Below are 25,499 nucleotides of genomic sequence, written 5' to 3'. Positions count from 1 at the left end.
CGGCCCGGCCTGTTCCTGCTCCTCGCACCAAGCCGGTGGTGCGCGTCGCCAGCCCGGCCCGGCCTGTTCCTGCTCCTCAAATCAAATCAAATTTTATTGGTCACATGCGCCGAATACAACAGGTGCAGACATTACAGTGAAATGCTTACTTACATCCCTTAACCAACAGTGCATTTATTTTAAACAAAAAAGTAAGAATAAAACAACAACAAAAAAGTGTTGAGAAAAAAAAGAGCAGAAGTAAAATAAAGTGACAGTAGGGAGGCTATATATACAATAGAATAAAGTGACAGTAGGGAGGCTATATATACACAGGGGGGTACCGTTGCATAGTCAATGTGCGGGGGCACCGGCTAGTTGAGGTAGTTGAGGTAATATGTACATGTGGGTAGAGTTAAAGTGACTATGCATAAATACTTAACAGAGTAGCAGCAGCGTAAAAAGGATGGGGTGGGGGGGCAGTGCAAATAGTCCGGGTAGCCATGATTAGCTGTTCAGGAGTCTTATGGCTTGGGGGTAGAAGCTGTTGAGAAGTCTTTTGGACCTAGACTTGGCACTCCGGTACCGCTTGCCGTGCGGTAGCAGAGAGAACAGTCTATGACTAGGGTGGCTGGAGTCTTTGACAATTTTGAGGGCCTTCCTCTGACACCGCCTGGTATAGAGGTCCTGGATGGCAGGGAGCTTTGCCCCAGTGATGTACTGGGCCGTACGCACTACCCTCTGTAGTGCCTTGCGGTCAGAGGCCAAGCAGTTGCCATACCAGGCGGTGATGCAACCAGTCAGGATGCTCTCGATGGTGCAGCTGTAGAATTTTTTGAGGATCTGAGGACCCATGCCAAATCTTTTTAGTCTCCTGAGGGGGAATAGGCTTTGTCGTGCCCTCTTCACGACTGTCATGGTGTGTTTGGACCATGATAGTTCGTTGGTGATGTGGACACCAAGGAACTTGAAGCTCTCAACCTGTTCCACTACAGCCCCGTCGATGAGAATGGGGGCGTGCTCAGTCCTCTTTTTTTTCCTGTAGTCCACAATCATCTCCTTTGTCTTGGTCACGTTGAGGGAGAGGTTGTTGTCCTGGCACCACACGGCCAGATCTCTGACCTCCTCCCTATAGGCTGTCTCATCGTTGTCGGTGATCAGGCCTACCACTGTTGTGTCGTCGGCAAACTTAATGATGGTGTTGGAGTCGTGCCTGGCCATGCAGTCATGGGTGAACAGAGAGTACAGGAGGGGACTGAGCACGCACCCCTGAGGGGCCCCCGTGTTGAGGATCAGTGTGGCAGATGTGTTGTTACCTACCCTTACCACCTGGGGGCGGCCCGTCAGGAAGTCCAGGATCCAGTTGCAGAGGGAGGTGTTTAGTCCCAGGATCCTTAGCTTAGTGATGAGCTTTGAGGGCACTATGGTGTTGAATGCTGAGCTGTAGTCAATGAATAGCATTCTCACGTAGGTGTTCCTCTTGTCCAGGTGGGAAAGGGCAGTGTGGAGTGCGATAGAGATTGCATCATCTGTGGATCTGTTGGGGCGGTATGCAAATTGGAGTGGGTCTAGGGTTTCTGGGATTATGCTGTTGATGTGAGCCATGACCAGTCTTTCAAAGCACTTCATGGCTACAGACGTCAGTGCTACGGGTCGGTAGTCATTTAGGCAGGTTATCTTAGAGTTCTTGGGCACGGGGACTATGGTGGTCTGCTTGAAACATGTTGGTATTACAGACTCAGTCAGGGACATGTTGAAAATGTCAGTGAAGACACTTGCCAGTTGGTCAGCACATGCTCGGAGTACACGTCCTGGTAATCCGTCTGGCCCTGCGGCCTTGTGAATGTTGACCTGCTTAAAAGTCTTACTCACATCGGCTACGGAGAGCGTGATCACATAGTCGTCCGGAACAGCTGGTGCTCTCATGCATGCTTCAGTGTTGCTTGCCTCGAAGCGAGCATAGAAGTGGTTTAGCTCGTCTGGTAGGCTTGTGTCACTGGGCAGCTCGCGGCTGTGCTTCCCTTTGTAGTCTGTAATAGTTTTCAAGCCCTGCCACATCCGACGAGCGTCAGAGCCAGTGTAGTATGATTCAATCTTAGACCTGTATTGACTCTTTGCCTGTTTGATGGTTCGTCGGAGGTCATAGCGGGATTTCTTATAAGCGTCCGGGTTAGAGTCCCGTTCCTTGAAAGTGGCAGCTCTACCCTTTAGCTCAGTGCGGATGTTTCCTGTAATCCATGGCTTCTGGTTGGGGTATGTACGTACGGTCACTGTGGGGACGACATCATCGATGCACGATGCGCACCACCGGCCTGGTAAGGAGCAGGAACAGGCCGGTGGTGCGCGTCGCCGGTGGTGCGCGTCGCCAGCCCGGCCCGGCCTGTTCCTGCTCCTCGCACCAAGCCGGTGGTGCGCGTTGCCAGCCCGGCCCGGCCTGTTCCTGCTCCTCGCACCAAGCCGGTGGTGCGCGTCGCCAGCCCGGCCCGGCCTGTTCCTGCTCCTTACCAGGCCGGTGGTGCGCATCGCCAGCCCGGCACGGCCTGTTCCTGCTCCTCGCACCAACGGTCAGCTGCTCCACTCCGGAGCCAGAGCAGTCCGCTCCACCGGTGCCTGATCCAGTGCCGGTCAGCTGTTCCACTCCAGAACCAGAGCAGTCCGCTCCACCGGTGCCTGATCCAGCTCCGGTCAGCTGCTCCACTCCGGAGCCAGAGCAGTCGGCTCCACCGGTGCCTGATCCAGCTCCGGTCAGCTGCGCCACTCCGGAGCCAGAGCAGTCCGCTCCACCGGGGTCCAGTCCAGCTCCGGTCAGCGGCTCCAGTCCAGACCATGACGTCAGCCCCTCTCCAGGTTCGGGGTCTCCCACACCAGGGTCCAGACAGGGCCTGGCGTATCGTGGGAGGAAGGAGAGGGGAAGTAGCGCGCCGAGGTCCAGACCAGGGGCGCAACAGGGAGGCGGAGAGTGAGAGGTCGTCACGCCCCGAGCCGGATCCGCCTCCGAGGCGGAATGCCCACCCGGCCCCTACCCTGTTATGTTTATGTAGTGCGGTCGGAGTCCGCACCTTTGGGGGGGGGTACTGTCACGCCCTGACTCAGGGGACTCTTATATGTTGAGTCAGGGTGTGTGTATTCTTTGTTTGTATATATTCTATGTTGTATATCTAGCATGTGTGGATCTATGATGGCCGGTGTGGTTCCCAATCAGAGGCAGCTATCGCTCGTTGTCTCTGATTGGGGACCATACTTAAGCAGCCTATTGGCACAGTCTAGTTGTGGGATCTTGTTCCGGTTAAGGTATGTTGTGTGTGCTACCTTGGACTTCACGTTTCGTTTCCTTTGTTTGTTTTGTCGTGTGTTTATTCAGTTTAAATAAACATGTACGCATATCACGCTGCGCCTTGGTCTGACCCGTCCTTCAACGAACGTGACACTCTTCTCCAGTCATCATTGCATCCACATTGTAACAACTCTATTCTTTATTTAGTACTGGATGAGAGTAGAGGGTACGCATAAGCCTTTGGTTTCTATATGCATACACACACGCACACACGCACGTACACACACACACATTCCCTCACTCTTATGGACACTTATAGCCATATACTCATATCATCTGCTTCTTGCCCCCCATCCCCCCACGCATACACACAATATCAAACACACCATATCAACCACACACACAATATCAACCATACATACACCATATCAACTAAATAAATGCTGTAGCTCTCCCACACACTCAGGACTCTTCACCACTTGAGGATGGAGTGGGAGAGTTAGAGCTGAAATAGCTCCTGCAGTAGTCCTGTACACACACACGCGCACCAACCACAGGTCAAGCTGTTTAGGATTCAAACCCTTTCAACCAACCATGCTGGAAAACCTGTACAGGTATGTATGATCCAATGGTATGGTCCTGCACATGTGAGCCCATACCCTCTGGATTACGGATCCAATAAGGTGTCTACATTGGTTTCATATTATCTCTCTCTCTTCTCTCTTTGTGTGTGTGTCTGTGTGTGTCTGTGTGTGTGTGTGTGTGTGTGTGTGTGTGTGTCTGTATGTGTGTGTCTGTGTGTCTGTGTGGGCGTGCAGGCTCCATACGCATGTCAGAGTGAGTCAGTGTGTGGAGGCAGTAGCAGTTCTGTCTCACAGAGAGTGAGCTGACAGATAGAACAGGACAGCTAGTACTATATTATCCTGTTTTACACTAGGTATACAAGAGGACACTGATACTAGAAGAGTAACCCTGAGACAGTCAGCTGGTACAGTAGGACTCATTATACTAAAGAGAGGAGAGAGCAGTATACTGTTGATTCTACAGAACTGACTAGACAGGGCAAAGGACACCGTTGATTGTAGATGGATATGCAGCTTGTTTCAGTGATGTAAATACCAGATCACTATCATCCAACCCTCTCAGTATACTGACTAAAGAGGAGAGAAGAGGAGAACAAGACAGGAGAGGAGAAAGACTATAGACGGAAAGGGAAAGAGGACTTCCCGCGCTGCTGGTTGAAGGTGTGTGTGTGTGTGTGTGTGTGTCATGGCAGGGGCTCAGCCAGGGACACATGCTCTGAAACTCAAACTCCCGACCGTCCCCGATACTCTGCAGAATGGCAGCCGCTTCATGAAATGGGACGATGTGAGTATCAGTGTGTGCTTGTGTTGTTAACACTCCTTTTAGGAATGATAAGCGCTAGACATTTAAGATGAAAATGTGCACACACTTGACGTTTGTGGTTGTGATTACACATGTAATGTGGTTGTGATTACACATGTAATGTGGTTGCGAATACGTTGTAATGTGGTTGCTGTGTGTGAGTGTGAGTGTGTGTATGTGTGTGTGTGCGTGTTTGCAAGTGTGTGTGTTGATATGTTGAAGGTTTTAAGCACAGAGCAAGGATACAGAGAAATGTGCTGGCATGTTGCTATGGTAACTGCCATGGTTAAAATCCCTCCTCGATTAGCCAAGATGTTCCACCACATAAAAGAGAGGGGTAGATAGAGTGAGAGAGATAGAGAGAGAAAGAAAGAGAGAGAGAGTGTGTGTGTCAGTATATATTTCTTAGTAGAGAGATAATTCGGGACCAGAGTGATTCATGCTTATGCAACGCCTTAGTCAAACCCAACTCAGCTTCAAACAAACACACACACACACACACACACACACACACACACACACACACACACACACACACACACACACACACACACACACACAGTGCAGCCACAATACAACATATTCACAACCACATTACATGCATAATCACAACCAACAATGTCAAGTGTGTGTGTGTGTGTGTGTGTGTGTCTGTGCTAATCTCTGTCTCCATGTGGTCAGGATCTCTCAACAGTGACTCCCATCACCCTGACTGTGGATCCACACGGATACTTCCTTTACTGGACTGACCAGAACAAGGTACACACATGCACATGCACACACACATCCTTACACACACACATACACACATACACACACAAACACACACACACACACACAGGAGATAAGTGGAGGTGATGCCATGCTGTCTCTCACGTTGGGACTCCTACTGCTTCCTGCTGGGGCTTAGTCCCCCTGTGTGTGTGTGTGTGTGTGTGTGTGTGTGTGTGTGTGTGTGTGTGTGTGTGTGTGTGTGTGTGTGTGTGTGGGTGTGTGTGTGTGTGTGTGTGCGTGTGTGCGTGTGTGCGTGTTTTAGAGTGAGTTAGTGATGAATATTTTAACACCCCTCGCACTCCTTCTCTCATGTCTTTACTCCCTCCCTAATTATCTCTCTTTCTCTCTATCCTTTTCTCTCTCTCTGTCTTTCTCCCTCCCTTCTATCTCTCCTGCAGGAGACAGAGTTGTTAGACATCACCCATATAAAGGATGCCAGAACAGGGAAGAGCACCAAAACACCAAAGGTACTTAACCCCCAGGACCTCTAACTCTTGACCCAGGCATGTCAAACCAGGCTCTTGTTGGTTTTCTTCATTGCCTTTGATTCATAGTCTGATTCTCTAGCCAATCAGCAATACTAATCAGTAACACTGATCAATGATGTACCATGTTGACATGAAAACACATTTTGCCCTTGAGGACTGGAGCGGACACCCCTGGTCTAACCTGTGAACTTGACCTTGACCTCTAACCTCTAACCTCTGACCCTCTGTCCTCCGTAGGAGGCGAAGCTGCGTGAGCTGCTTGATGTGGGGAACCTAGTTGGTCGTATAGAGAACCGTTTGTTGACCATAGTCACAGGACCGGACATGGTCAACATCACATACCTCAACTTCATGGCCCTGCAAGAGGAGGAGGCCACGGTACACACACACACACACACACATTCAATTACATATACACGCACACGCACACACACACTCACACACTGTCCCTCTCTCTGTGTTGTATAGGAGTGGGCTGAGGAGCTGTTCTCTCTGGCCTCTAACCTGCTGAGTCACAACATGAACAGAGAAACCAGTCTGGAGAAAGCGTGAGTCTATCAGGAAAATTAATTTTGGGGCTGATTCAATCTTTATGGCACTTAAAAGAGAAATGCGGGAGCCAGACAGATCTGTGATAGCAATGGAAATCACTGGAAATGTTGGTGTGACAGAGGTGTGTTTATTCCTCAGTCTCTCTCTCCCTTCTTCCTAATATTTCTCTAACAGATATGTCAGACTGACCCTGCAGCCAAACTCAGAGGGGCGGATCCCAGTGAAGAAGTGAGTGAATCCCATTGGTTCCTCAATCATTTTAGGGGATCGTCCTTAGCAAGGTGTCGTGCAGAATCACTGATCTATAATAATTACCTGGTATTCCAAATAACCACTCATTATGGGATCAAGATGAGTGAATCTGTGCAGCGCTAGGCTTAGAGCCCATCCCTTCGAACACTAATTGTCACTCCCGTGTCTGCTGATTAACTTCCTGTGAATCCTGTGGGATGTGATTGGTTTATATTGTGCATGTCCTGCCCCTTTTATCCAGCATCGTCCGCATGTTCTCAGCAGACAAAAAGAGGGTGGAGACGGCTTTGGAACACTGCAACCTACCATTTGGACGGGTATACATTATGACTATGGAATACTATATAATATAACAAACTATACAATATTAAAGCTGGTAGTGGTGGTATTTTAACTGGTAGTTCTTTCCTCTCACACTAAGGCCAACTGTTTAAATGATAACTTATTGAGACCTGAATCATCTCAGTGGTACAGTGCCTTGCAAAAGTATTCATCCCCCTTGGCGTTTTTCCTGTTTTGTTGTATTACGACCTGTAATTTAAATGGATTTTTATTTGAATTTCATGTAATGGACATACACAAAATAGTCTAAATTGGTGAAGTGAAATGAAATGAAAAAAATAAATAACGGAAAAGTGGTGCGTGCATATGTATTCACCCCCTTTGCTATGAAGCCCCTAAATAAGATCTGGTGCAACCAATTAGCTTCGGAAGTCACATAATTAGTTAAATTAAGTCCACCTGTGTGCAATCTAAGTGTCACATGATCTGTCACATAATCTCAGTATATATACACCTGTTCTGAAAGGCCCCAGAGTCTGCAACACCACTAAGCAAGGGGCACCACCAAGCAAGCGGCACCATGTAGACCAAGGAGCTCTCCAAACAGGTCAGGGACAAAGTTGTGGAGAAGTACAGATCAGAGTTGGGTCACAAAAAAATATCAGAAACTTTGAACATACCTCGGCGCACTATTAAATCCACTATTAAAAAATTTAAAGAATATGGCACCACAACAAACCTGCCAAGAGAGGGCTGCCCACCAAAACTCACGGACCAGGCAAGGAGGGCATTAATCAGAGAGGCAACAAAGAGACCAAAGATAACCCTGTCCATAGGACCACTTTAAGCCGTACACTCCACAGAGCTTGGCTTTACGGAAGAGTGGCCAGAAAAAACCATTGCTTAAATAAAAAAATAAGCAAACACGTTTGGTGTTCGCCAAAATGCATGTGGGAGAATCCCCAAACATATGGAAGAAGGTACTCTGGTCAGATGAGACTAAAATTGAGCTTTTTGGCCATCAAGGAAAACGCTATGTCTGGCGCAAACCCAACACCTGTCATCACCCCGAGAACACCATCCTCACAGTGAAGCATGGTGGTGGCAGCATCATGCTGTGGGGATGTTTTTCATCGGCAGGGACTGGGAAACTGGTCAGAATTGAAGGAATGATGGATGGCGCTAAATACAGGGAAATTCTTGAGGGATACCTGTTTCAGTCTTCCAGAGATTTGAGACTGGGACGGAGGTTCACCTTCCAGCAGGACAATGACCCTAAGCATACTGCTAAAGCAACACTTGAGTGGTTTAAGGGGAAACATTTAAATGTCTTGGAATGGCCTAGTCAAAGCCCTCAATCCAATTGAGAATCTGTGTTATGACTTAAAGATTGCTGTACCCCAGCGGAACCCATCCAAATTGAAGGAGCTGGAGCAGTTTTGCCTTGAAGAATGGGCAGAAATCCCAGTGGCTAGATGTGCCAAGCTTATAGAGACATACCCCAAGTGACTTGCAGATGTAATTGCTGCAAAAGGTGGCCAACAAAGTATTTACTTTGGGGGGGTGAATAGTTATGCACGCTCAAGATTTATAAAAAAAAAAAAAAATGTTTGTTTCACAAGAAAACATATTTTGCATCTTCAAAGTGGTAGGCATGTTGTGTAAATCAAATGATACAAACCCCCCAAAAATCCATTTTAATTCCAGGTTGTAAGGCAACAAAATAGGAAAAATGCCAAGGGGGTGAATACTTTCGCAAGCCACTGTATTTGTGTTCCTCTGCAGAGTGACTCTATTCCCCTTGAGGACTTCAACCCTGACGTTTACAGATCTTTCCTCTCCCATCTCTGTCCTCGGCCAGAACTCAGCTCAGTCTTCTCTCAGCAGTAAGTACTGATACTACCTCCTGGCACCCAGCCCTAAACCCTGACCCTTTCTGACCCTTCCTCTCCAACCTCTGCTGTTCGGCCAGAACTCAGCTCAGTCTTCTCTCAACAGTATGTACAGTCACTAATTGCTGACTATGTCTCTCTCTCTTTCTGTAGAGGTGCTAAGGGTGCTTACCTGTCGATGGATCAGATGACAGAGTTCATTAATGAGAGGCAGAGAGATCCTCGTCTGAATGAAATTCTGTATCCTCCTCTCAGACCCTCTCAGACACAGACCCTGATGGAGAAATACGAACTCAACCACAGCCTGCTCAAACAAGGTGTGTGTGTCTGTCTGTCTGTGTGTGTGTGTGTGTGTGTGTGTGTGTGTGTGTGTGTGTGTGTGTGTGTGTGTGTGAGCGTGTGCGTGCGTGTGTGTTTTTTGCGCATGCATTTGTGCCTAGATGTAAGCTTGCGTGCATGCATGTATGCCTACTTGTGTGTGTGAGATATGAGTGTCTTTGTGTATATAAAGTGCATTCGGAAAGTATTCAGACTCCTTGACTTTTTCCACATTTGTTACGTTACAACCTTATTCTAAAATGGATTGAATTGTTTTTTTCCTTCATCAATCTACACACAATACCCCATAATGACAAAGCAAAAACAGGTTTTTAGACAATTTTGCAAACGGAAATATCACATTTACATACGTATTCAGACCCTTTACTCAGTACTTTGCTGAAGCACCTTGAGTCTTCTTAGTTATGACGTTACAAGCTTGGCACACCTGTATTTGGGGAGTTTCTCCCATTCTTCTCTGCAGATTCTCTCAAGCTCTGTCAGGTTGGATGGGGAGCGTCGCTCCACAGCTATTTTCAGCTCACTCCAGAGATGTTAGATCGGGTTAAAGTCCGGGCTCTGGCTGGCCCACTCAAGCACATTCAGAGACTTGTCCCGAAGCCACTCCCGCGTTGTCTTGGCTGTGTGCTTAGGGTCGTTGTACTGTTGGAAGGTGAACCTTCGCCCCAGTCTGAGGTCCTGAGTGCTCTGGAGCAGGTTTTCATCAAGGTTCTCACTGTACTTTGCTCCGATAATCTTTCCCTCTATCCTGACTAGTCTCCTAGTCCCTGCCGCTGAAAAACATCTCCCCAGCATGATGCTGCCACCACCATGCTTCACCGCAGGGATGTTTCCAGGTTTCCTCCAGACTTGACGCTTGGCATTCAGGCCAAAGAGTTCAATCTTGGGTTCATCAGACAAGATAATCTTGTTTCTCATGGTCTGAGAGTCCTTTAGGTGCCTTTTGGCAAACTTCAAGCGGGCTGTCATGTGTCTTTTACTGAGGAGTGGCTTCCGTCTGGCCACTCTGCCATAAAGGCCTGATTGGTGGAGTGCTGCAGAGATTGTTGTCCTTCTGGAAGGTTCTCCAATCTCCACAGAGGAACTCTGGAGCTCTGTCAGAGTGACCATCAGGCTCTTGGTCACCTCCCTGACCAAGGCCCTTCTTCCCCGATTGCTCAGTTTGGACGGGCGGCCAGCTCTAGGAAGAGTTTTGGTGTTTCCAAACTTCTTCCATTTAAGAATGATGGAGGCCACTGTGGTCTTGGGGACCTTCAATGGCACAAAAATGTTTTGGTATCCTTCCCCAGATCTGTGCCTCGACACAATCCTGTCTCGGAGCTCTACGGACAATTCCTTCGACCTCATGGCTTGGTTTTTGCTCTGACATGCAACTGTGGGACCTTATATAGACAAGTGTGTACCTTTCCAAATCATGTCCAATCAATTGAATTTACCACGGGTGGACTCCAATCAAGTTGTAGAAACATCTCAAGGATGATCAATGGAAACAGAATGCACCTGAGCTCAATTTCGAGTCTCATAGCAAAGGGTCTGAATACTTATGTAAATAAGGTATTTCTGTTTTCGCTTTGTCATTATAGGGTATTGTGTGTAGATTGGTAAGGATTTTCATTTATTTAATCTATTTTAGAATAAGGCTGTAACATAACAAAATGTGGAAAAAGTAAAGGGGTCTGAATACATTCCGAATGCACTGTAACCCTCCATTGTGTGTTTGTGTGTGCGTGTGTGTGTGTGTTCTGTAGGCCTGATCACCTTGGAGGGGCTCAGCAGGTACCTGGTGTCTGATGAGAACGGAGTGATTCCTCCTGAGAAGCTGGACCAGTCTGAAGACATGACCTTCCCTCTGTCTCACTACTTCATCAACTCCTCACATAACACCTACCTCACAGGTACACACATGCACGCCCATTGGCACACACACACACACACACACACACACACACACACACACTCACACACACACTAGTGATTTAGGGTCATGCAATATTGTGTGGTTGAAGGGTGGGTGGGTGGAGGGTGGGTTGAATAAAGAGAAAACAATACCTTAAATCCATAATGTACTGTATCATAAATGTATCATTCTTGTGCCATTTATATCTATAGGCTACTTTGAGGTTTTTCTTTCATTATTTTAGGCTATCTTGCATTAGTGTGTAAGCCTACGCTTTAGGGCCTAACTTTACACGTGCCAAATAGCCTACATGCCAATCGCCAAATGCTTTTGGTAACGGTCAGAAAAAGTTTACGTAGATCCACAGAGGCAAAAAGGTCAATCTCTTGAGTTTAATTCAATAAAAGAAAGGCTGCGAAATGGAGAGTTAAAATAAAGAGAAGGGAAAAGTAATGTTTGGGAAAGATTTGGTGAAGTGGTAAAAGAGGATGATAGCAGTGCCGGATATGTGTTATGATTGTGAGGCGCTATACAGATTTGAGAGTAACAACACGGGAACAGAAGTGGAGAAATAAAAGTTATTTGCTGTCTGCTACCAGCTCTCACAGTCAGAATTAGATGTTCATGTTTCTGAAACATCACATTTTGACGTTTTTCCAAACATCAAGTGTTTAAGGTTAAGTTTAGGCATGAACTCCGAATGTTTAAGGTAAGGGTTAAAGTATAGGATAGGCTTAAAACAAAAATATAAAAAACAACTTTGCATTGCTGGATTCCAATTTGCAGCTTTTGGAATCAGAGACAGATGCTTACGCCCATCCGTCATTCCCGTCCACAACGCCCTAGCAAAACCAAAACCTACTTGAAGGTAACAGTGCTTAATGTTGCCCCTAGTGGCCGGTTTCCACGTCATCTCCCGACGTCCTCAGACATGGATGGATGTCGAATACTGACTTGTATCACGGGTGACCTGGTTGATTTATTTCAGCATCTTGAGAGAATGCGAATGCACAGTTAGATACTGTCTGTATAGGTGCTATTTTTAGCAGCATCTTAAAAGCTGATAGTAGGCTATTCCACATAAAATATGCATCCAAGCCGAACTGAAATCTTATCAGAAACATGTTGGGTCGTTTTCACAGCTTTCTATTTCCTTACGACCGGTCAAACTGATGTCATTTGGACATTTTGCATATAAAATCTTTCCCGTTTTTGGTTGTTGTTGAGTTATTGCATTTTCTCCCAGGTCCCCAAATGTCTTTGCTCCGCGAAAGAAGCAGAGATGACAGAGAAAAAAACTTTAACGATGTCAACAAGATTGAAGCATTCATTCTATCGATTTAAGGCATTATTCTGGTGAGCAAGGGTTTATTTAGTCTTCTAGGGCAACATAACGACAGAAGAGAAGGTGCATGTATCTAATTATAGATAAGTTGACTAACAAATAGCCTACCAAAATGTTGGAAATTATAAGCGGAAACATATCTACAGTGCATTTGGAAAGTATTCAGACCCCTTGACTTTTTCCACATTTTGTTACGTTACAGCCTTATTCTAAAACGGATTACATCGTTTTTTTCCCCTCATCAATCTGCACACAATACCCCATAATGACAAAGCAAAAACAGATTTTTAAAAATTGAAATATCACATTTACATAAGTATTCAGACCCTTTACTCAGTACTTTATGAAGCACCTTTGGCAGCGATTACAGCCTCAAGTCTTCTTGGGTATGACGCTACAAGCTTGGCACACCTGTATTTGGTGAGTTTCTCACAATCTTCTCTGCAGATCCTCTCAAGCTCTGTCAGGTTGGATGGGGAACGTCGCTGCACAGCTGTTTTCAGGTCTCTCCAGAGATGTTTGATCGGGTTCAAGTCCGGGCTCTGGCTGGGCCACTCAAGGCCATTCAGAGACTTGTCCCGAAGCCACTCCTGCGTTGTCTTGGCTGTGTGTTTAGGGTCGTTGCACTGTTAGAAGGTGAACCTTCGCCCCAGTCTGAGCTCTCTGGAGCAGATTTTCATCAAGGATCTCTCTGTACTTTTCTCTGTTAATCTTTCCCTCGATCCTGACTAGTCTCCCAGTCCCTGCTGCTGAACAACATCTCCACAGCATGATGCTGCCACCACCATGCTTCACCGTAGTGATGGTATTGGCCAGGTGATGAGCAGTGCCAAAATGTGGAAATGTGAAGGGGTCTAAATACTTTCCGAATGCACTGTAAATCAGGCAACAACAGAAAATCCTGCACCCCCTGTCAAAAAAATTGTTCAACCGTCTCTAACTGTAGCCTAAAGCGCATTTTCTAAATTAGCGGGTACGGGTCGGGTGTGGGCCTCAGATTTTCACATATAGTCGGGCGGTTTGCAGATGGGTTATTAGCAATTGCGGGCGGTGTGGGTGAACAAACAGTTGACCATCACATCACCTATTATTTATTGACTCGCACTACTGATGGCCAATCTAATCTGTGTGTAGGCCTATACAGTGGGGAAAAAAAGTATTTAGTCAGCCACCAATTGTGCAAGTTCTCCCACTTAAAAATATGAGAGAGGCCTGTAATTTTCATCATAGGTACACGTCAACTATGACAGAGAAAATGAGGAAAAAAAATCCAGAAAATCACATTGTAGGATTTTTAATGAATTTATTTGCAAATTATGGTGGAAAATAAGTATTTGGTCAATAACAAAAGTTTCTCAATACTTTGTTATATACCCTTTGTTGGCAATGACACAGGTCAAACGTTTTCTGTAAGTCTTCACAAGGTTTTCACACACTGTTGCTGGTATTTTGGCCCATTCCTCCATGCAGATCTCCTCTAGAGCAGTGATGTTTTGGGGCTGTCGCTGGGCAATACGGACTTTCAACTCCCGCCAAAGATTTTCTATGGGGTTGAGATCTGGAGACTGGCTAGGCCACTCCAGGACCTTGAAATGCTTCTTACGAAGCCACTCCTTCGTTGCCCGGGCGGTGTGTTTGGGATCATTGTCATGCTGAAAGACCCAGCCACGTTTCATCTTCAATGCCCTTGCTGATGGAAGGAGGTTTTCACTCAAAATCTCATGATACATGGCCCCATTCATTCTTTCCTTTACACGGATCAGTCGTCCTGGTCCCTTTGCAGAAAAACAGCCCCAAAGCATGATGTTTCCACCCCCATGCTTCACAGTAGGTATGGTGTTCTTTGGATGCAACTCAGCATTCTTTGTCCTCCAAACACGACGAGTTGAGTTTTTACCAAAAAGTTCTATTTTGGTTTCATCTGACATTCTCCCAATCCTCTTCTGGATCATCCAAATGCACTCTAGCAAACTTCAGACGGGCCTGGACATGTACTGGCTTAAGCAGGGGGACACGTCTGGTACTGCAGGATTTGAGTCCCTGGCAGCGTAGTGTGTTACTGATGGTAGGCTTTGTTACTTTGGTCCCAGCTCTCTGCAGGTCATTCACTAGGTCCCCCCGTGTGGTTCTGGGATTTTTGCTCACCGTTCTTGTGATCATTTTGACCCCACAGGGTGAGATCTTGCGTGGAGTCCCAGATCGAGGGAGATTATCAGTGGTCTTGTATGTCTTCCATTTCCTAATAATTGCTCCCACAGTTGATTTCTTCAAACCAAGCTGCTTACCTATTGCAGATTCAGTCTTCCCAGCCTGGTGCAGGTCTACAATTTTGTTTCTGGTGTCCTTTGACAGCTCTTTGGTCTTGGCCATAGTGGAGTTTGGAGTGTGACTGTTTGAGGTTGTGGACAGGTGTCTTTTATACTGATAACAAGTTCAAACAGGTGCCATTAATACAGGTAACGAGTGGAGGACAGAGGAGCCTCTTAAAGAAGAAGTTACAGGTCTGTGAGAGCCAGAAATCTTGCTTGTTTGTAGGTGACCAAATACTTATTTTCCACCATAATTTGCAAATAAATTCATTAAAAATCCTACAATGTGATTTTCTGGATTTTTTTTTCTCATTTTGTCTGTCATAGTTGACGTGTACATATGATGAAAATTACAGGCCTCTCTCATCTTTTTAAGTGGGAGAACTTGCACAATTGGTGGCTGACTAAATACTTTTTTTCCCCACTGTATATATTTATAAATGTGTGTGTATGTGTGTGTTTAGCGGGGCAGCTGGCAGGTAGTTCGTCAGTGGAGATGTACCGTCAAGTGATGTTGGCAGGCTGTCGCTGTGTGGAGTTAGACTGTTGGAAAGGACGGACCGCAGAGGAGGAACCAGTCATCACACACGGCTTCACCATGACCTCTGAGATCTGCTTTAAGGTACACATACGCTGCGCACACACACACGCACACACACGCGCACACACGCGCGCACACACGCGCACACACGCTCTGAAATCTCCAGCATCAAGGCTAACTCCATTCGTCTGTGTCAATGCTACATTAGTCTCTGCCTTGTCCTTGTGCTACTTTTTTTTTTTTTTTTTTTTGGTCATTTAGCGACTTACATGAGCAATTAGGGTTAAGTGCCTTGCTCAAGGGCACATCGACAGATTTTTCACCTAGTCGGCTCAGGGATTAGAACCAGCGACCTTTCGGTTACTGGCACAACGCTCTTAACCACTAAGCTACCTGCCGCCTTCTAAAACTGTTCCTTTTAATTCAGATATAGTCTATATCTGAGTGGCGCAGTGGTCTAAGGCCACTCCTGAGTGGCGCAGTGGTCTAAGGCACTGCATCGCAGTGCTAACTGTGCCACTAGAGATCCTGGTTCGAATCCAGGCTCTGTCGCAGCCGGCCGCGACCGGGAGACTCATGGGCGGCGCACAATTGGCCCAGCGTCGTCCAGGGTAGGGGAGGGAATGGCCGGCAGGGATGTAGCTCAGTTGATAGAGCATGGCGTTTGCAACGCCAGGGTTGTGGGTTTGATTCCCACGGGGGGCCAGTATTTTAAAAAAAATGTATTCACTAACTGTAAGTCGCTCTGGATAAGAGCGTCTGCTAAATGACTAAAATGTAAAATGTATAAACTTACACTGAGTGTATAAAACATTAGGAACACCTTCCACCTCAGAACAGCCTCAATTCGTCATGGCATGGCATCTACAAGGTGTCGAAAGCGTCCCACAAGGATGCTGGCCCACGTTGACTCCAATGCTTCCCACAGTTGTGTCAAGTTGGCTGGTAGTAGATCTCTACTCTGAATAGCTTGTTCAATCTCATCCCACAGATGCTCAACTGGATTGAGATCTGGTGACTTGGCAGGCCACTGCAGTAAGCTAAATTCACTGTCATGTTCGTGGAACCATTCCTGGACAATCCTAGCCTTGTGGCATTGGGCATTATCCTGCTGAAAAAAATAATTTCACAGATGGATACACTGCTGCCATGAAGGGATGCACCTGATTGGCAATGTGTGGCTCAGTTGGTAGGGCATGGTGCTTGCAACGCCAATGTTGTGAGTTCGATTCCCACGGTGGACCAGTGTGAAAAAGAATGAAAATGTATGCACTCACTACTGTAAGTTGCTCTGGAGAAGAGCGTCTGCTAAATTAGTTGTGTATTCTTTTATGGGTCTTTGGTCACCAATGTTGTACTGGACTGTCAGTTGACTAACTGTAGCCCGTCTATTGCTCTGCACAATTCATGTCAGCCTCCTTTTTCTTCTTTCACCAATTACCCTTTTTCGACCACTGGCCTGCCGCCATTGACTGGATGTCCTTTGGGTGGTGGACTATTCTTGAAACACGGGAAACTGTTGAGCGTGAAAAACCCAGCAGCGTTGCAGTTCTTGACACACTCAAGCTTTGCAGTTCTTGACACACCTATGTTTTGTACACTCAGTGTATATATGTGTAATAAAATAACCAACTATTATAACTTCTCCTTTTACTCTACAGGAGGTGATTGAGGCCATCGCTGAGTGTGCTTTTAAAACCTCTCCTTTTCCTGTCATCCTGTCCTTCGAAAACCATGTGGACTCGTGAGTGAAAACATAGAGGTTAATAGGTGAATATACTAGAAAATATTTGGTGAACTGCTCTTTAATTCTGACCCCTGACCTCTAATTCTAACAGGCCAAAGCAACAAGCCAAGATGGCAGAATACTGTAGGTCGATTTTTGGAGATGCACTACTGATAGACCCACTGGAGAAATATCCTGTAAGTTTTTAGGACACATGCACACACACACACACATCACCCCCTCCCACACACACATGCATGTACACTGATATGTGTGTGCGTTGCCTGTGCATGGGTGTGTGTGTCTGTGTGTGTGTGTTAGCTGGAGTCTGGGGTACCCCTGCCAAGTCCTCAGGAGCTGATGGGTAAGATCCTCATCAAGAACAAGAAATCCCACAAGCCCTCGGCTGCCCATGGCAACAAGAGACTGGCAGAGCAGCCAACCAACCAGAGCGTAGCAGCAGAACAGGCAACAGATGAACCCTCGTCTCCTAGCAACATCACAGCTGGTGAGGCTGTCTGCAAGTGTGCTCTATTGTATAAATATGATGACAATAATAATAATAATGTTCATCATCTTCATCACGATCATCACTGCTGGTGAGGCTCTCTAGAAGCCTTTTATAAGAGATGGCTAAAAGAAACAAACTTTTAGAGTATATTAAAATGTAAACATTCTTTCAGGAGAAATAGAGGCTGAAGACGATGATGATGACGATGATGATGATGACGATGACTGTAAGAAGACATCAGATGAGGTGAGTTCAGTAGCTTGTACTCTGCTACCATAGTTACTTGGTTACCCTTTAACACTGCTGATGTACTGTAGGTTAGAGGTGAAGGGTCAGGGTTAGGGTTAGGGTTAGGGTAACACGGCTGCCTGTTATGTGATGGCTTTGTCTCCAGGGGACAGCAGAGGAGCGGGAGGCCGTAGCCACAGAGGAGATGTCCACTCTGGTCAACTACGTCCAGCCCACCAAGTTTAACTCCTTTGAGGCGTCCAAAAGTATGCTGGCTCACTGCATATACACTGAGTATACCAAACATTAGGAACACATTTAATATTGAGTTGCCCCCTCCCCTAATATTGAGTTGCCCCCCTTTGCCCTCAGAACAGCCTCAATTCGTCAGGGCATGGACTCTACAAGGTGTCAAATGCGTTCCACAGGGATGCTGGCCGATGTTGACTCCAATGCTTCCCACAGTTGTGTCAAGTTGGCTGGATGTCCTTTGGGTGGTGGACCATTCTTAATACACACGGGAAACTGTTGAGCGTTTAAAAAAACAGCAGCGTTGCAGTTCTTGACACAAACCAGTGCGCCTGGCACTTACTACCATACCCTGTTCAAAGGCACTTAAATGTTTTGTCTTGCCCATTCACCCTCTGAATGGCACACATACACAATCCATGTCTCAATTGTCTCAAGGCTTAATAATCCTTCTTGAACCTGTCTCCTCCCCTTCATCTACACTGATTGAAGTGGATTTAACAAGTGACATCAATAAGGGATCATAGCTTTCACCTGGATTCACTTGGTCATGTCATGGAAAGAGCAGGTGTTCTTAATGGTTTGTATACTCAGTGTATACACACACATTAATGCATAAACACACAAATGCGTAATAAACCATTATGTTCTTTCCCCAGAGGTTAATCGTAGCTATCAAATGTCATCATTTGTGGAGACTAAAGCTCTGGAGCACCTCACGAAGTCGCCCGTGGAGTTTGTGGAGTATCCTTAAAATTCAGCTGCCCTCTAAATAACCCCAACCATAACCCTGAACCCTAACTCCACTTCATTATTAGTTTGTGGTGTGGTTGATTACTTTCCTCTCAAGGGTTTGCTTTGCTCTCTATCTTAGCTAATTCCATTGAAGATTAGCTGCAGTTAAGTCTCATCAAAGCAGTTGACTAATATGCAGGCCCTACTTTACACTCTTAGAAAAAGGGTTCCAAAAGGATTATGCGGCTGTTCCCATAGGAGAACACTTTTTGTTTCCAGGTAGAACCCTTTTTGGTTCCAGGTAGAACTCTTTTGGGTTCCATGTACAGTGGGGAGAACAAGTATTTGATACACTGCCGATTTTGCAGGTTTTCCTACTTACAAAGCATGTAGAGGTCTGTAATTTTTATCATAGGTACACTTCAACTGTGAGAGACGGAATCTAAAACAAAAATCCAGAAAATCACATTGTATGATTTTTAAGTAATTAATTTGCATTTTATTACATGACATAAGTATTTGATCACCTACCAACCAGTAAGAATTCCGGCTCTCACAGACCTGTTCGTTTTTCTTTAAGAAGCCCTCCTGTTCTCCACTCATTACCTGTATTAACTGCACCTGTTTGAACTCGTTACCTGTATAAAAGACACCTGTCCACACACTCAATCAAACAGACTCCAACCTCTCCACAATGGCCAAGACCAGAGAGCTGTGTAAGGACATCAGGGATAAATTATATTATTATTATTATTATTATAAAATTGTAGACCTGCACAAGGCTGGGATGGGCTACAGGACAATAGGCAAGCAGCTTGGTGAGAAGACAACAACTGTTGGCGCAATTATTAGAAAATTGAAGAAGTTCAAGATGACGGTCAATCACCCTCGGTCTGGGGCTCCATGCTGATCTCACCTCGTGGGGCATCAATGATCATGAGGAAGGTGAGGGATCAGCCCAGAACTACACGGCAGGACCTGGTCAATGACCTGAAGAGAGCTGGGACCACAGTCTCAAAGAAAACCATTAGTAACACACTACGCCGTCATGGATTAAAATCCTGCAGCGCACGCAAGGTCCCCCTGCTCAAGCCAGCGCATGTCCAGGCCCATCTGATGTTTGCCAATGACCATCTGGATGATCCAGAGGAGGAATGGGAGAAGGTCATGTGGTCTGATGAGACAAAAATATAGCTTTTTGGTCTAAACTCCACTCGCCGTGTTTGGAGGAAGAAGGATGAGTACAACCCCAAGAACACCATCCCAACCGTGAAGCATGGAGGTGGAAACATCATTCTTTGGGGATGCTTTTCTGCAAAGGGGACAGGACGACTGCACCGTATTGAGGTGAGGATGGATGGGGCCATGTATCGCGAGATCTTGGCCAACAACCTCCTTCCCTCAGTAAGAACATTGAAGATGGGTCGTGGCTGGGTCTTCCAGCATGACAACGACCCGAAACACACAGCCAGGGCAACTAAGGAGTGGCTCCGTAAGAAGCATCCCAAGGTCCTGGAGTGGCCTAGCCAGTCTCCAGACCTGAACCCAATAGAAAATCTTTGGAGGGAGCTGAAAGTCCGTATTGCCCAGCGGCAGCCCCGAAACCTGAAGGATCTGGAGAAGGTCTGTATGGAGGAGTGGGCCAAAATCCCTGCTGCAGTGTGTGCAAACCTGGTCAAGACCTACAGGAAACATATGATCTCTGTAATTGCAAACAAAGGTTTCTGTACCAAATATTAAGTTCTGCTTTTCTGATGTATCAAATACTTATGTCATGCAATAAAATGCAAATTAATTACTTAAAAATCATACAATGTGATTTTCTGGATTTTTGTTTTAGATTCCGTCTCTCACAGTTGAAGTGTACCTATGATAAAAATGACAGACCTCTACATGCTTTGTAAGTAGGAAAACCTGCAAAATCGGCAGTGTATCAAATACTTGTTCTCCCCACTGTAGAAGCCTCTGTGGAAAGGCTTCTACATGGGAACCAAAAGGGTTCTACCTGGAACCAAAAGGGGTTCTTCAAAGGTTTCTCCTAAGGGACAGCCGAAGAGCCCTTTTTGGTTCTAAGAGTGTTCTTACTATAATGTGATGTCATGTAAACGTCCTTAACATGTCCTCTCAGATATAACAAGCAGCAGTTGAGTCGTATCTATCCTAAAGGCACGAGGGTGGACTCTTCCAACTACATGCCACAACTCTTCTGGAATGCTGGCTGCCAGCTGGTGGCGCTCAACTTCCAAACTATAGGTGAGGCAGCACTGCCTACTTGACCTGTAACCCCTGACCTCTCTTAACCTCTGACCTTCCCTTGACTTCTGTCTCTCTCTCTTTCTTTATCCCTCTCTCTCTCTCTCTCTCAGATCTGTCTATGCAGTTGAACCTGGGCATGTATGAGTACAATGGGAAGAGCGGCTACAGACTGAAACCAGAGTTCATGAGACGACCAGACAAACACTTTGACCCGTTCGCTGAGAGTACCGTGGATGGCATAGTAGCCAACACAGTCAAGATCAAGGTAGAAGTTACAGAATACTCTAACCATAACCATAACCCAACTAACACACTGTCTGTCAAGGTTAACCAATGAACCAGTTACTGTAGTTTAGACTAAACTGTGGATATGAAATTAGCCCATTTAAACTGAGGGTCTCCCTCCTACAGATAATATCAGGACAGTTTCTGAGCGACAAGAAGGTAGGTGTGTACGTAGAGCTGGACATGTTTGGTCTTCCTGTGGACACCAGGAGAAAAGCCCTGAAGACCAAGACGTCCCAAAGCAACGCTATCAACCCTGTCTGGGACGAGGACCCAATCATCTTCAAGAAGGTGAGACAACAGTGTGACCGACTGGGTTTGAACCCAGGTCCCCTAAATGCCATAAGACTGGACTGTGTTAGCCCTCTGAGCTAAAGGCATTAGCTCACGGAGCTAATTCAAATCGTCAGGATTCAGGCAAACTGTATAATCATAGATAGCGTATAATATTGAAGTGTAACAGTATAACTGTGTAAAACTGTATTATTTTAACTGTATAACTGTGTATAATATTAAAGTATATCCATGTGTGACTGTGTCTAATTGTGTTGTTGCAGGTGGTTCTCCCGACGTTGGCCTCTCTGAGAATTGCTGCGTTTGAGGAAGGAGGAAAGTTCATAGGTCACCGTATTATCCCTGTGCCAGCCATACGGCCAGGTAAACATTATATTTACCTGTAAACAGTAAACACTGCTTCTGCAAATAGTTTGTTGTCTCTTTCTCTCTGTAGTCCTTATTGTCCTCTGTTGTCCTCTCCTGTCCTCAGGTTATTAACTGTGTTCTGTCTGTGTCAGGTTATCGCTACATCGGCCTGAGGAATGAGAAGAACCAGTCTCTGATTCTGCCTGCTGTGTTTGTCTACATTGAAGTTAAGGACTATGTCCCAGACACCTTTGCAGGTAGGTCTGGTGTACGACAATGCCTATTAGACCTGAAGGTCTCTATGTAAGCTTAGTACCAGCTTAGTGATCAGTGGTAAGGAACACGTGCGTGTGTGGCAGGAATATCTGGCCTCAGAGAAGTAGTCTTTTTTTTCAATTTGCCCACATTGCATCAAGGCTAATCCCTAAAGTGTGTGTGTGTGTTCGTGTTTAGATGTGATCGAGGCGCTGTCTAACCCCATCCGGTATGTGAATCTCCTGGAGCAGCGTTCCCAGCAGCTGGCTGCTCTCACCCTGGAGGAAGGGGAGGAGGAGACCAGCAAAGAGGTTTGTGGTCGAACTATGGTTTTGTGGTCGATAGGGGGTTATGGACAGTAAAAACGGTTTCTCCTTGATATACATGTATTTAGAAATACTGTTACATTGCTGTTGTTGCTGGTGTTGATTGTAATGTTAAATGTTGTTGATGTTTTTGTGTTATAAAGGTTGAGGCTAATACTGATCAGCCCGGGCCCGCTGAGCCAAAAGCGAACCTACGACCTGCTCCTCTGGAGAACGGTCTCAGCCCCAGCCCTACTGTCACACCCAGGACTCCTACTAACACACCCCAGCCTGCAGCCACAGGTAACCCCTGACTTCTGACTCCTGACCCACTAACTTCTATATGCTAAAGTCACACCCAAGAATGCTAAAATGTCACTGCATATGTATTGACATGAATGAATTTTCCAGTTTAAATTCTGTGCCGCCAACCAATCATAGTGTTTTTGTTGTTGTTTCAGAACCAGCCAAACCAGCATTGAAGACTGAAGACATGGTGCAGAGCGTTCTGATAGGTCAGAGGGATCAGGGGGGCGGGGTTGTAATTTGTAAGTCGCTCTGGATAAGAGCGTCTGCTAAATGACTTAAATGTAAATGCTGTGTGTGGTGGTGTGTGATCAGTATAAGACAGTGTGGCTGTGGTGTGTAGTCTATGTGCTCGACTGTGTGGTCTCTGCCTGTTCAGATATGGAGGCAGCCACACTAGAGGAGCTCAGGCAACAGAAGCTGATCATACGGGAGCAGAAGAAACACTACAGGGAGATGAAAGATGTGGTGAAGAGACACCAGAAGAAGACTTTGGAGATGGTGAAGGAACATACCACCAAATACAACCAGGCTCAGAACCAACACACACACAGACGCAACGCTCTACTGAAGACTAAACAACATGGTAAGACAAGGTAGGTAGGGTGGAGGGTGGGGAAGTATGGTAGAGTTTCGGATTGTGTGTGTATGTGTGTGTTGTCCCTAACCCTGACTCATGTCCCTTTTGTGTGTGTGTGTGTGCGTGCGTGCATGTTGTAGAAGTTTGTCGCCCGGAGGGGAGGCTGAACTGAAGCATTTTGATGAGGAGGGAGAGGGGCGACTGGGGGAGCTGAGAGAACAACAACAGCAACAGCTACTGGAGCTGAGGCAGGAACAATACTACAGCGAGAAATACCTCAAAAGAGAACATATCAAACAGGTAACACACACACACACACAGATTAATATATGATATAACTGTACATTCTAATACTCACCACTATTGCAGCTGATGGAGAAACTGACTACGGTGACTGAGGAAAGCCAGAACAATCAGATGAAGAAATTAAAAGACATCTGTGACAAGTGAGTTTGATATGACTGTGAGATGTCAGTTTAACAGATATGTAAAATGAGTGTACTATAGAGATATAATTGTAAACAATTCTATAAAAGATATCATTTGTGATGCTCCACCGTTGCAGAGAAAAGAAAGACCTGAAAAAGAAAATGGAAAAGAGGAGAACAGAGAAAATCAAAGAAGCAATGACGAAAGAGAAGCACTTGGCTGAAGAGTAAGAGAGAACTCTGTTTGTGTGTGTGTGTGTGTGTGTGCATGCGTATGTGTGTGTGTGACAGAGAGAGAGGCTGTATTTCTATGTGTATGATTGTATTTCTTCTTCTGTTGTCAGGGAGAAGTTGGAGATCAACAAATCATATGTGAATGAAGTGGTACAGAACATCAAGAGGGTAAGGATGGAAGGGTTAGGGGTCAGACATCACTCCAAACTCTTGTTGGCGAATCAGCGGCGTGACGTCAAGTACTGTTATTTTCCTGTGAAGTGATAGTACTTCCAGAATCGAGTGGTCCAATCACTGAAGGTAACCTTTCTGTTCTCTGCTCTAGCTGGAGGATGCCCAGACAAAACGCCAAGAGAGACTGGTGGAGCAGCACAAAGGCATCCAGCAGCAGATTCTGGATGAAAAACCAAAGGTGACACACCAACTAACCCATGACCTCTAACCTTTAACCCCTAGCCCTTAACCTAAACTGCAAACGCCTAACTCTAACCCCTGACCTCTGACCCCAGCTGCAGGGTGCGGTGGAGGCGGAGTACCAGGAGAAGTTCCGTCTGTTGCCAGGGGAGATCCAGGACTTCCTGCAGAACAGAAAAGGAGGGGTCAAAGGTCACGTCATGCCCCGCCCCTCCACCCCCCATGACACACTCTCTGAGGAAGAACTAGATGAGGACCGAAGGGAGTGAGAGAGAGAGAGAGAAGGCGAGAGGGAGGAGAGAGAATGGGCAAAAGTCCATCCTTTTCCTAATCCTACTCCGTCACCTGGAAAACGATGAGTGGTTGAGTGGTCGAGTGGTCGAGGAGAGCGTCAATTCGTTAGTAGGCGAACGGAGAAGCATGCTCACCTCCGCAATTACCTACTTTGGCAGAGGATGCACAAGCGTATCCTCCTGGCGGCTAGCGCAGAAGTGTTTTAAAATCTGCCACACCCCCTTTGAATCAGCTGTTGTTTTCTCGAAGGAGAAAAGCATGCACACATTTTATCTATAAAATGTCTTGCACAACTAGCTAAATTTGTTTTTATCACTTTACAAATGTATTTTGGGATTCCAAAATAAAGAGAAGGAGTGTTTCATTTCATACAAGCAGATTTGTTTCCATGTTTCCTCTCCTCGCCTCTGCTCCTCGTTTACCTTTGACCTTTTTCAAAAGCAGGCGAGCAGTGGATGGAGGAGAGGACACGAGGAGTCGAGCAAAACCAATTGAGGTTCTGCCAGAGAGAGAGAGCTTTTCTTCTTAATGAATGCTGGTTTAGTGATGCACTCTACAGGTAGTCCGGGAGAATTTGTATTGTCATGTTATCTGCGGCATATTAACCCTAACTTTTTGATAGTTGAGATTTGATATACAGTATACTACTACTGCTACATTGTGCTCTCCTGCCTTAGAGGACTCATAAGTAGGCCTAGTGGCCGAGCAGAGTGTGTTGCATGAGGCCAAGCAAAGCACATG

The 25,499-nt window shown here is 46.1% G+C and overlaps 1 protein-coding gene across 1 annotated transcript; it reads left to right on the top strand.

The window, feature by feature from the left end:
* Positions 1-4,522: 4,522 nt before the first annotated feature.
* Positions 4,523-23,997, top strand: LOC311145537 (1-phosphatidylinositol 4,5-bisphosphate phosphodiesterase beta-1-like; the record flags this gene model as incomplete). Its single annotated transcript, XM_084181806.1, has 28 exons — positions 4,523-4,621; positions 5,321-5,398; positions 5,812-5,880; positions 6,139-6,279; positions 6,370-6,449; positions 6,628-6,681; positions 6,947-7,022; positions 8,773-8,873; positions 9,033-9,196; positions 10,967-11,113; positions 15,234-15,391; positions 16,972-17,054; positions 17,149-17,233; positions 17,358-17,544; positions 17,720-17,793; positions 17,942-18,041; positions 18,684-18,768; positions 20,888-21,012; positions 21,126-21,280; positions 21,427-21,591; positions 21,858-21,957; positions 22,095-22,199; positions 22,396-22,508; positions 22,667-22,805; positions 22,964-23,017; positions 23,188-23,404; positions 23,529-23,688; positions 23,758-23,997. 28 exons carry the CDS (start codon positions 4,523-4,525, stop codon positions 23,836-23,838), a joined length of 3,195 nt encoding a protein of 1,064 aa, XP_084037932.1. The 3' UTR covers positions 23,839-23,997.
* Positions 23,998-25,499: the final 1,502 nt, after the last annotated feature.

The sequence above is a fragment of the Coregonus lavaretus genome (assembly GCF_964263955.1).
Source record: "Coregonus lavaretus genome assembly, chromosome: 18".
NCBI classification, from domain to species: domain Eukaryota; kingdom Metazoa; phylum Chordata; class Actinopteri; order Salmoniformes; family Salmonidae; genus Coregonus; species Coregonus lavaretus.
Note: the sequence above shows the minus strand (reverse complement) of the source record. Positions and strands in the feature narration are given on the sequence as shown.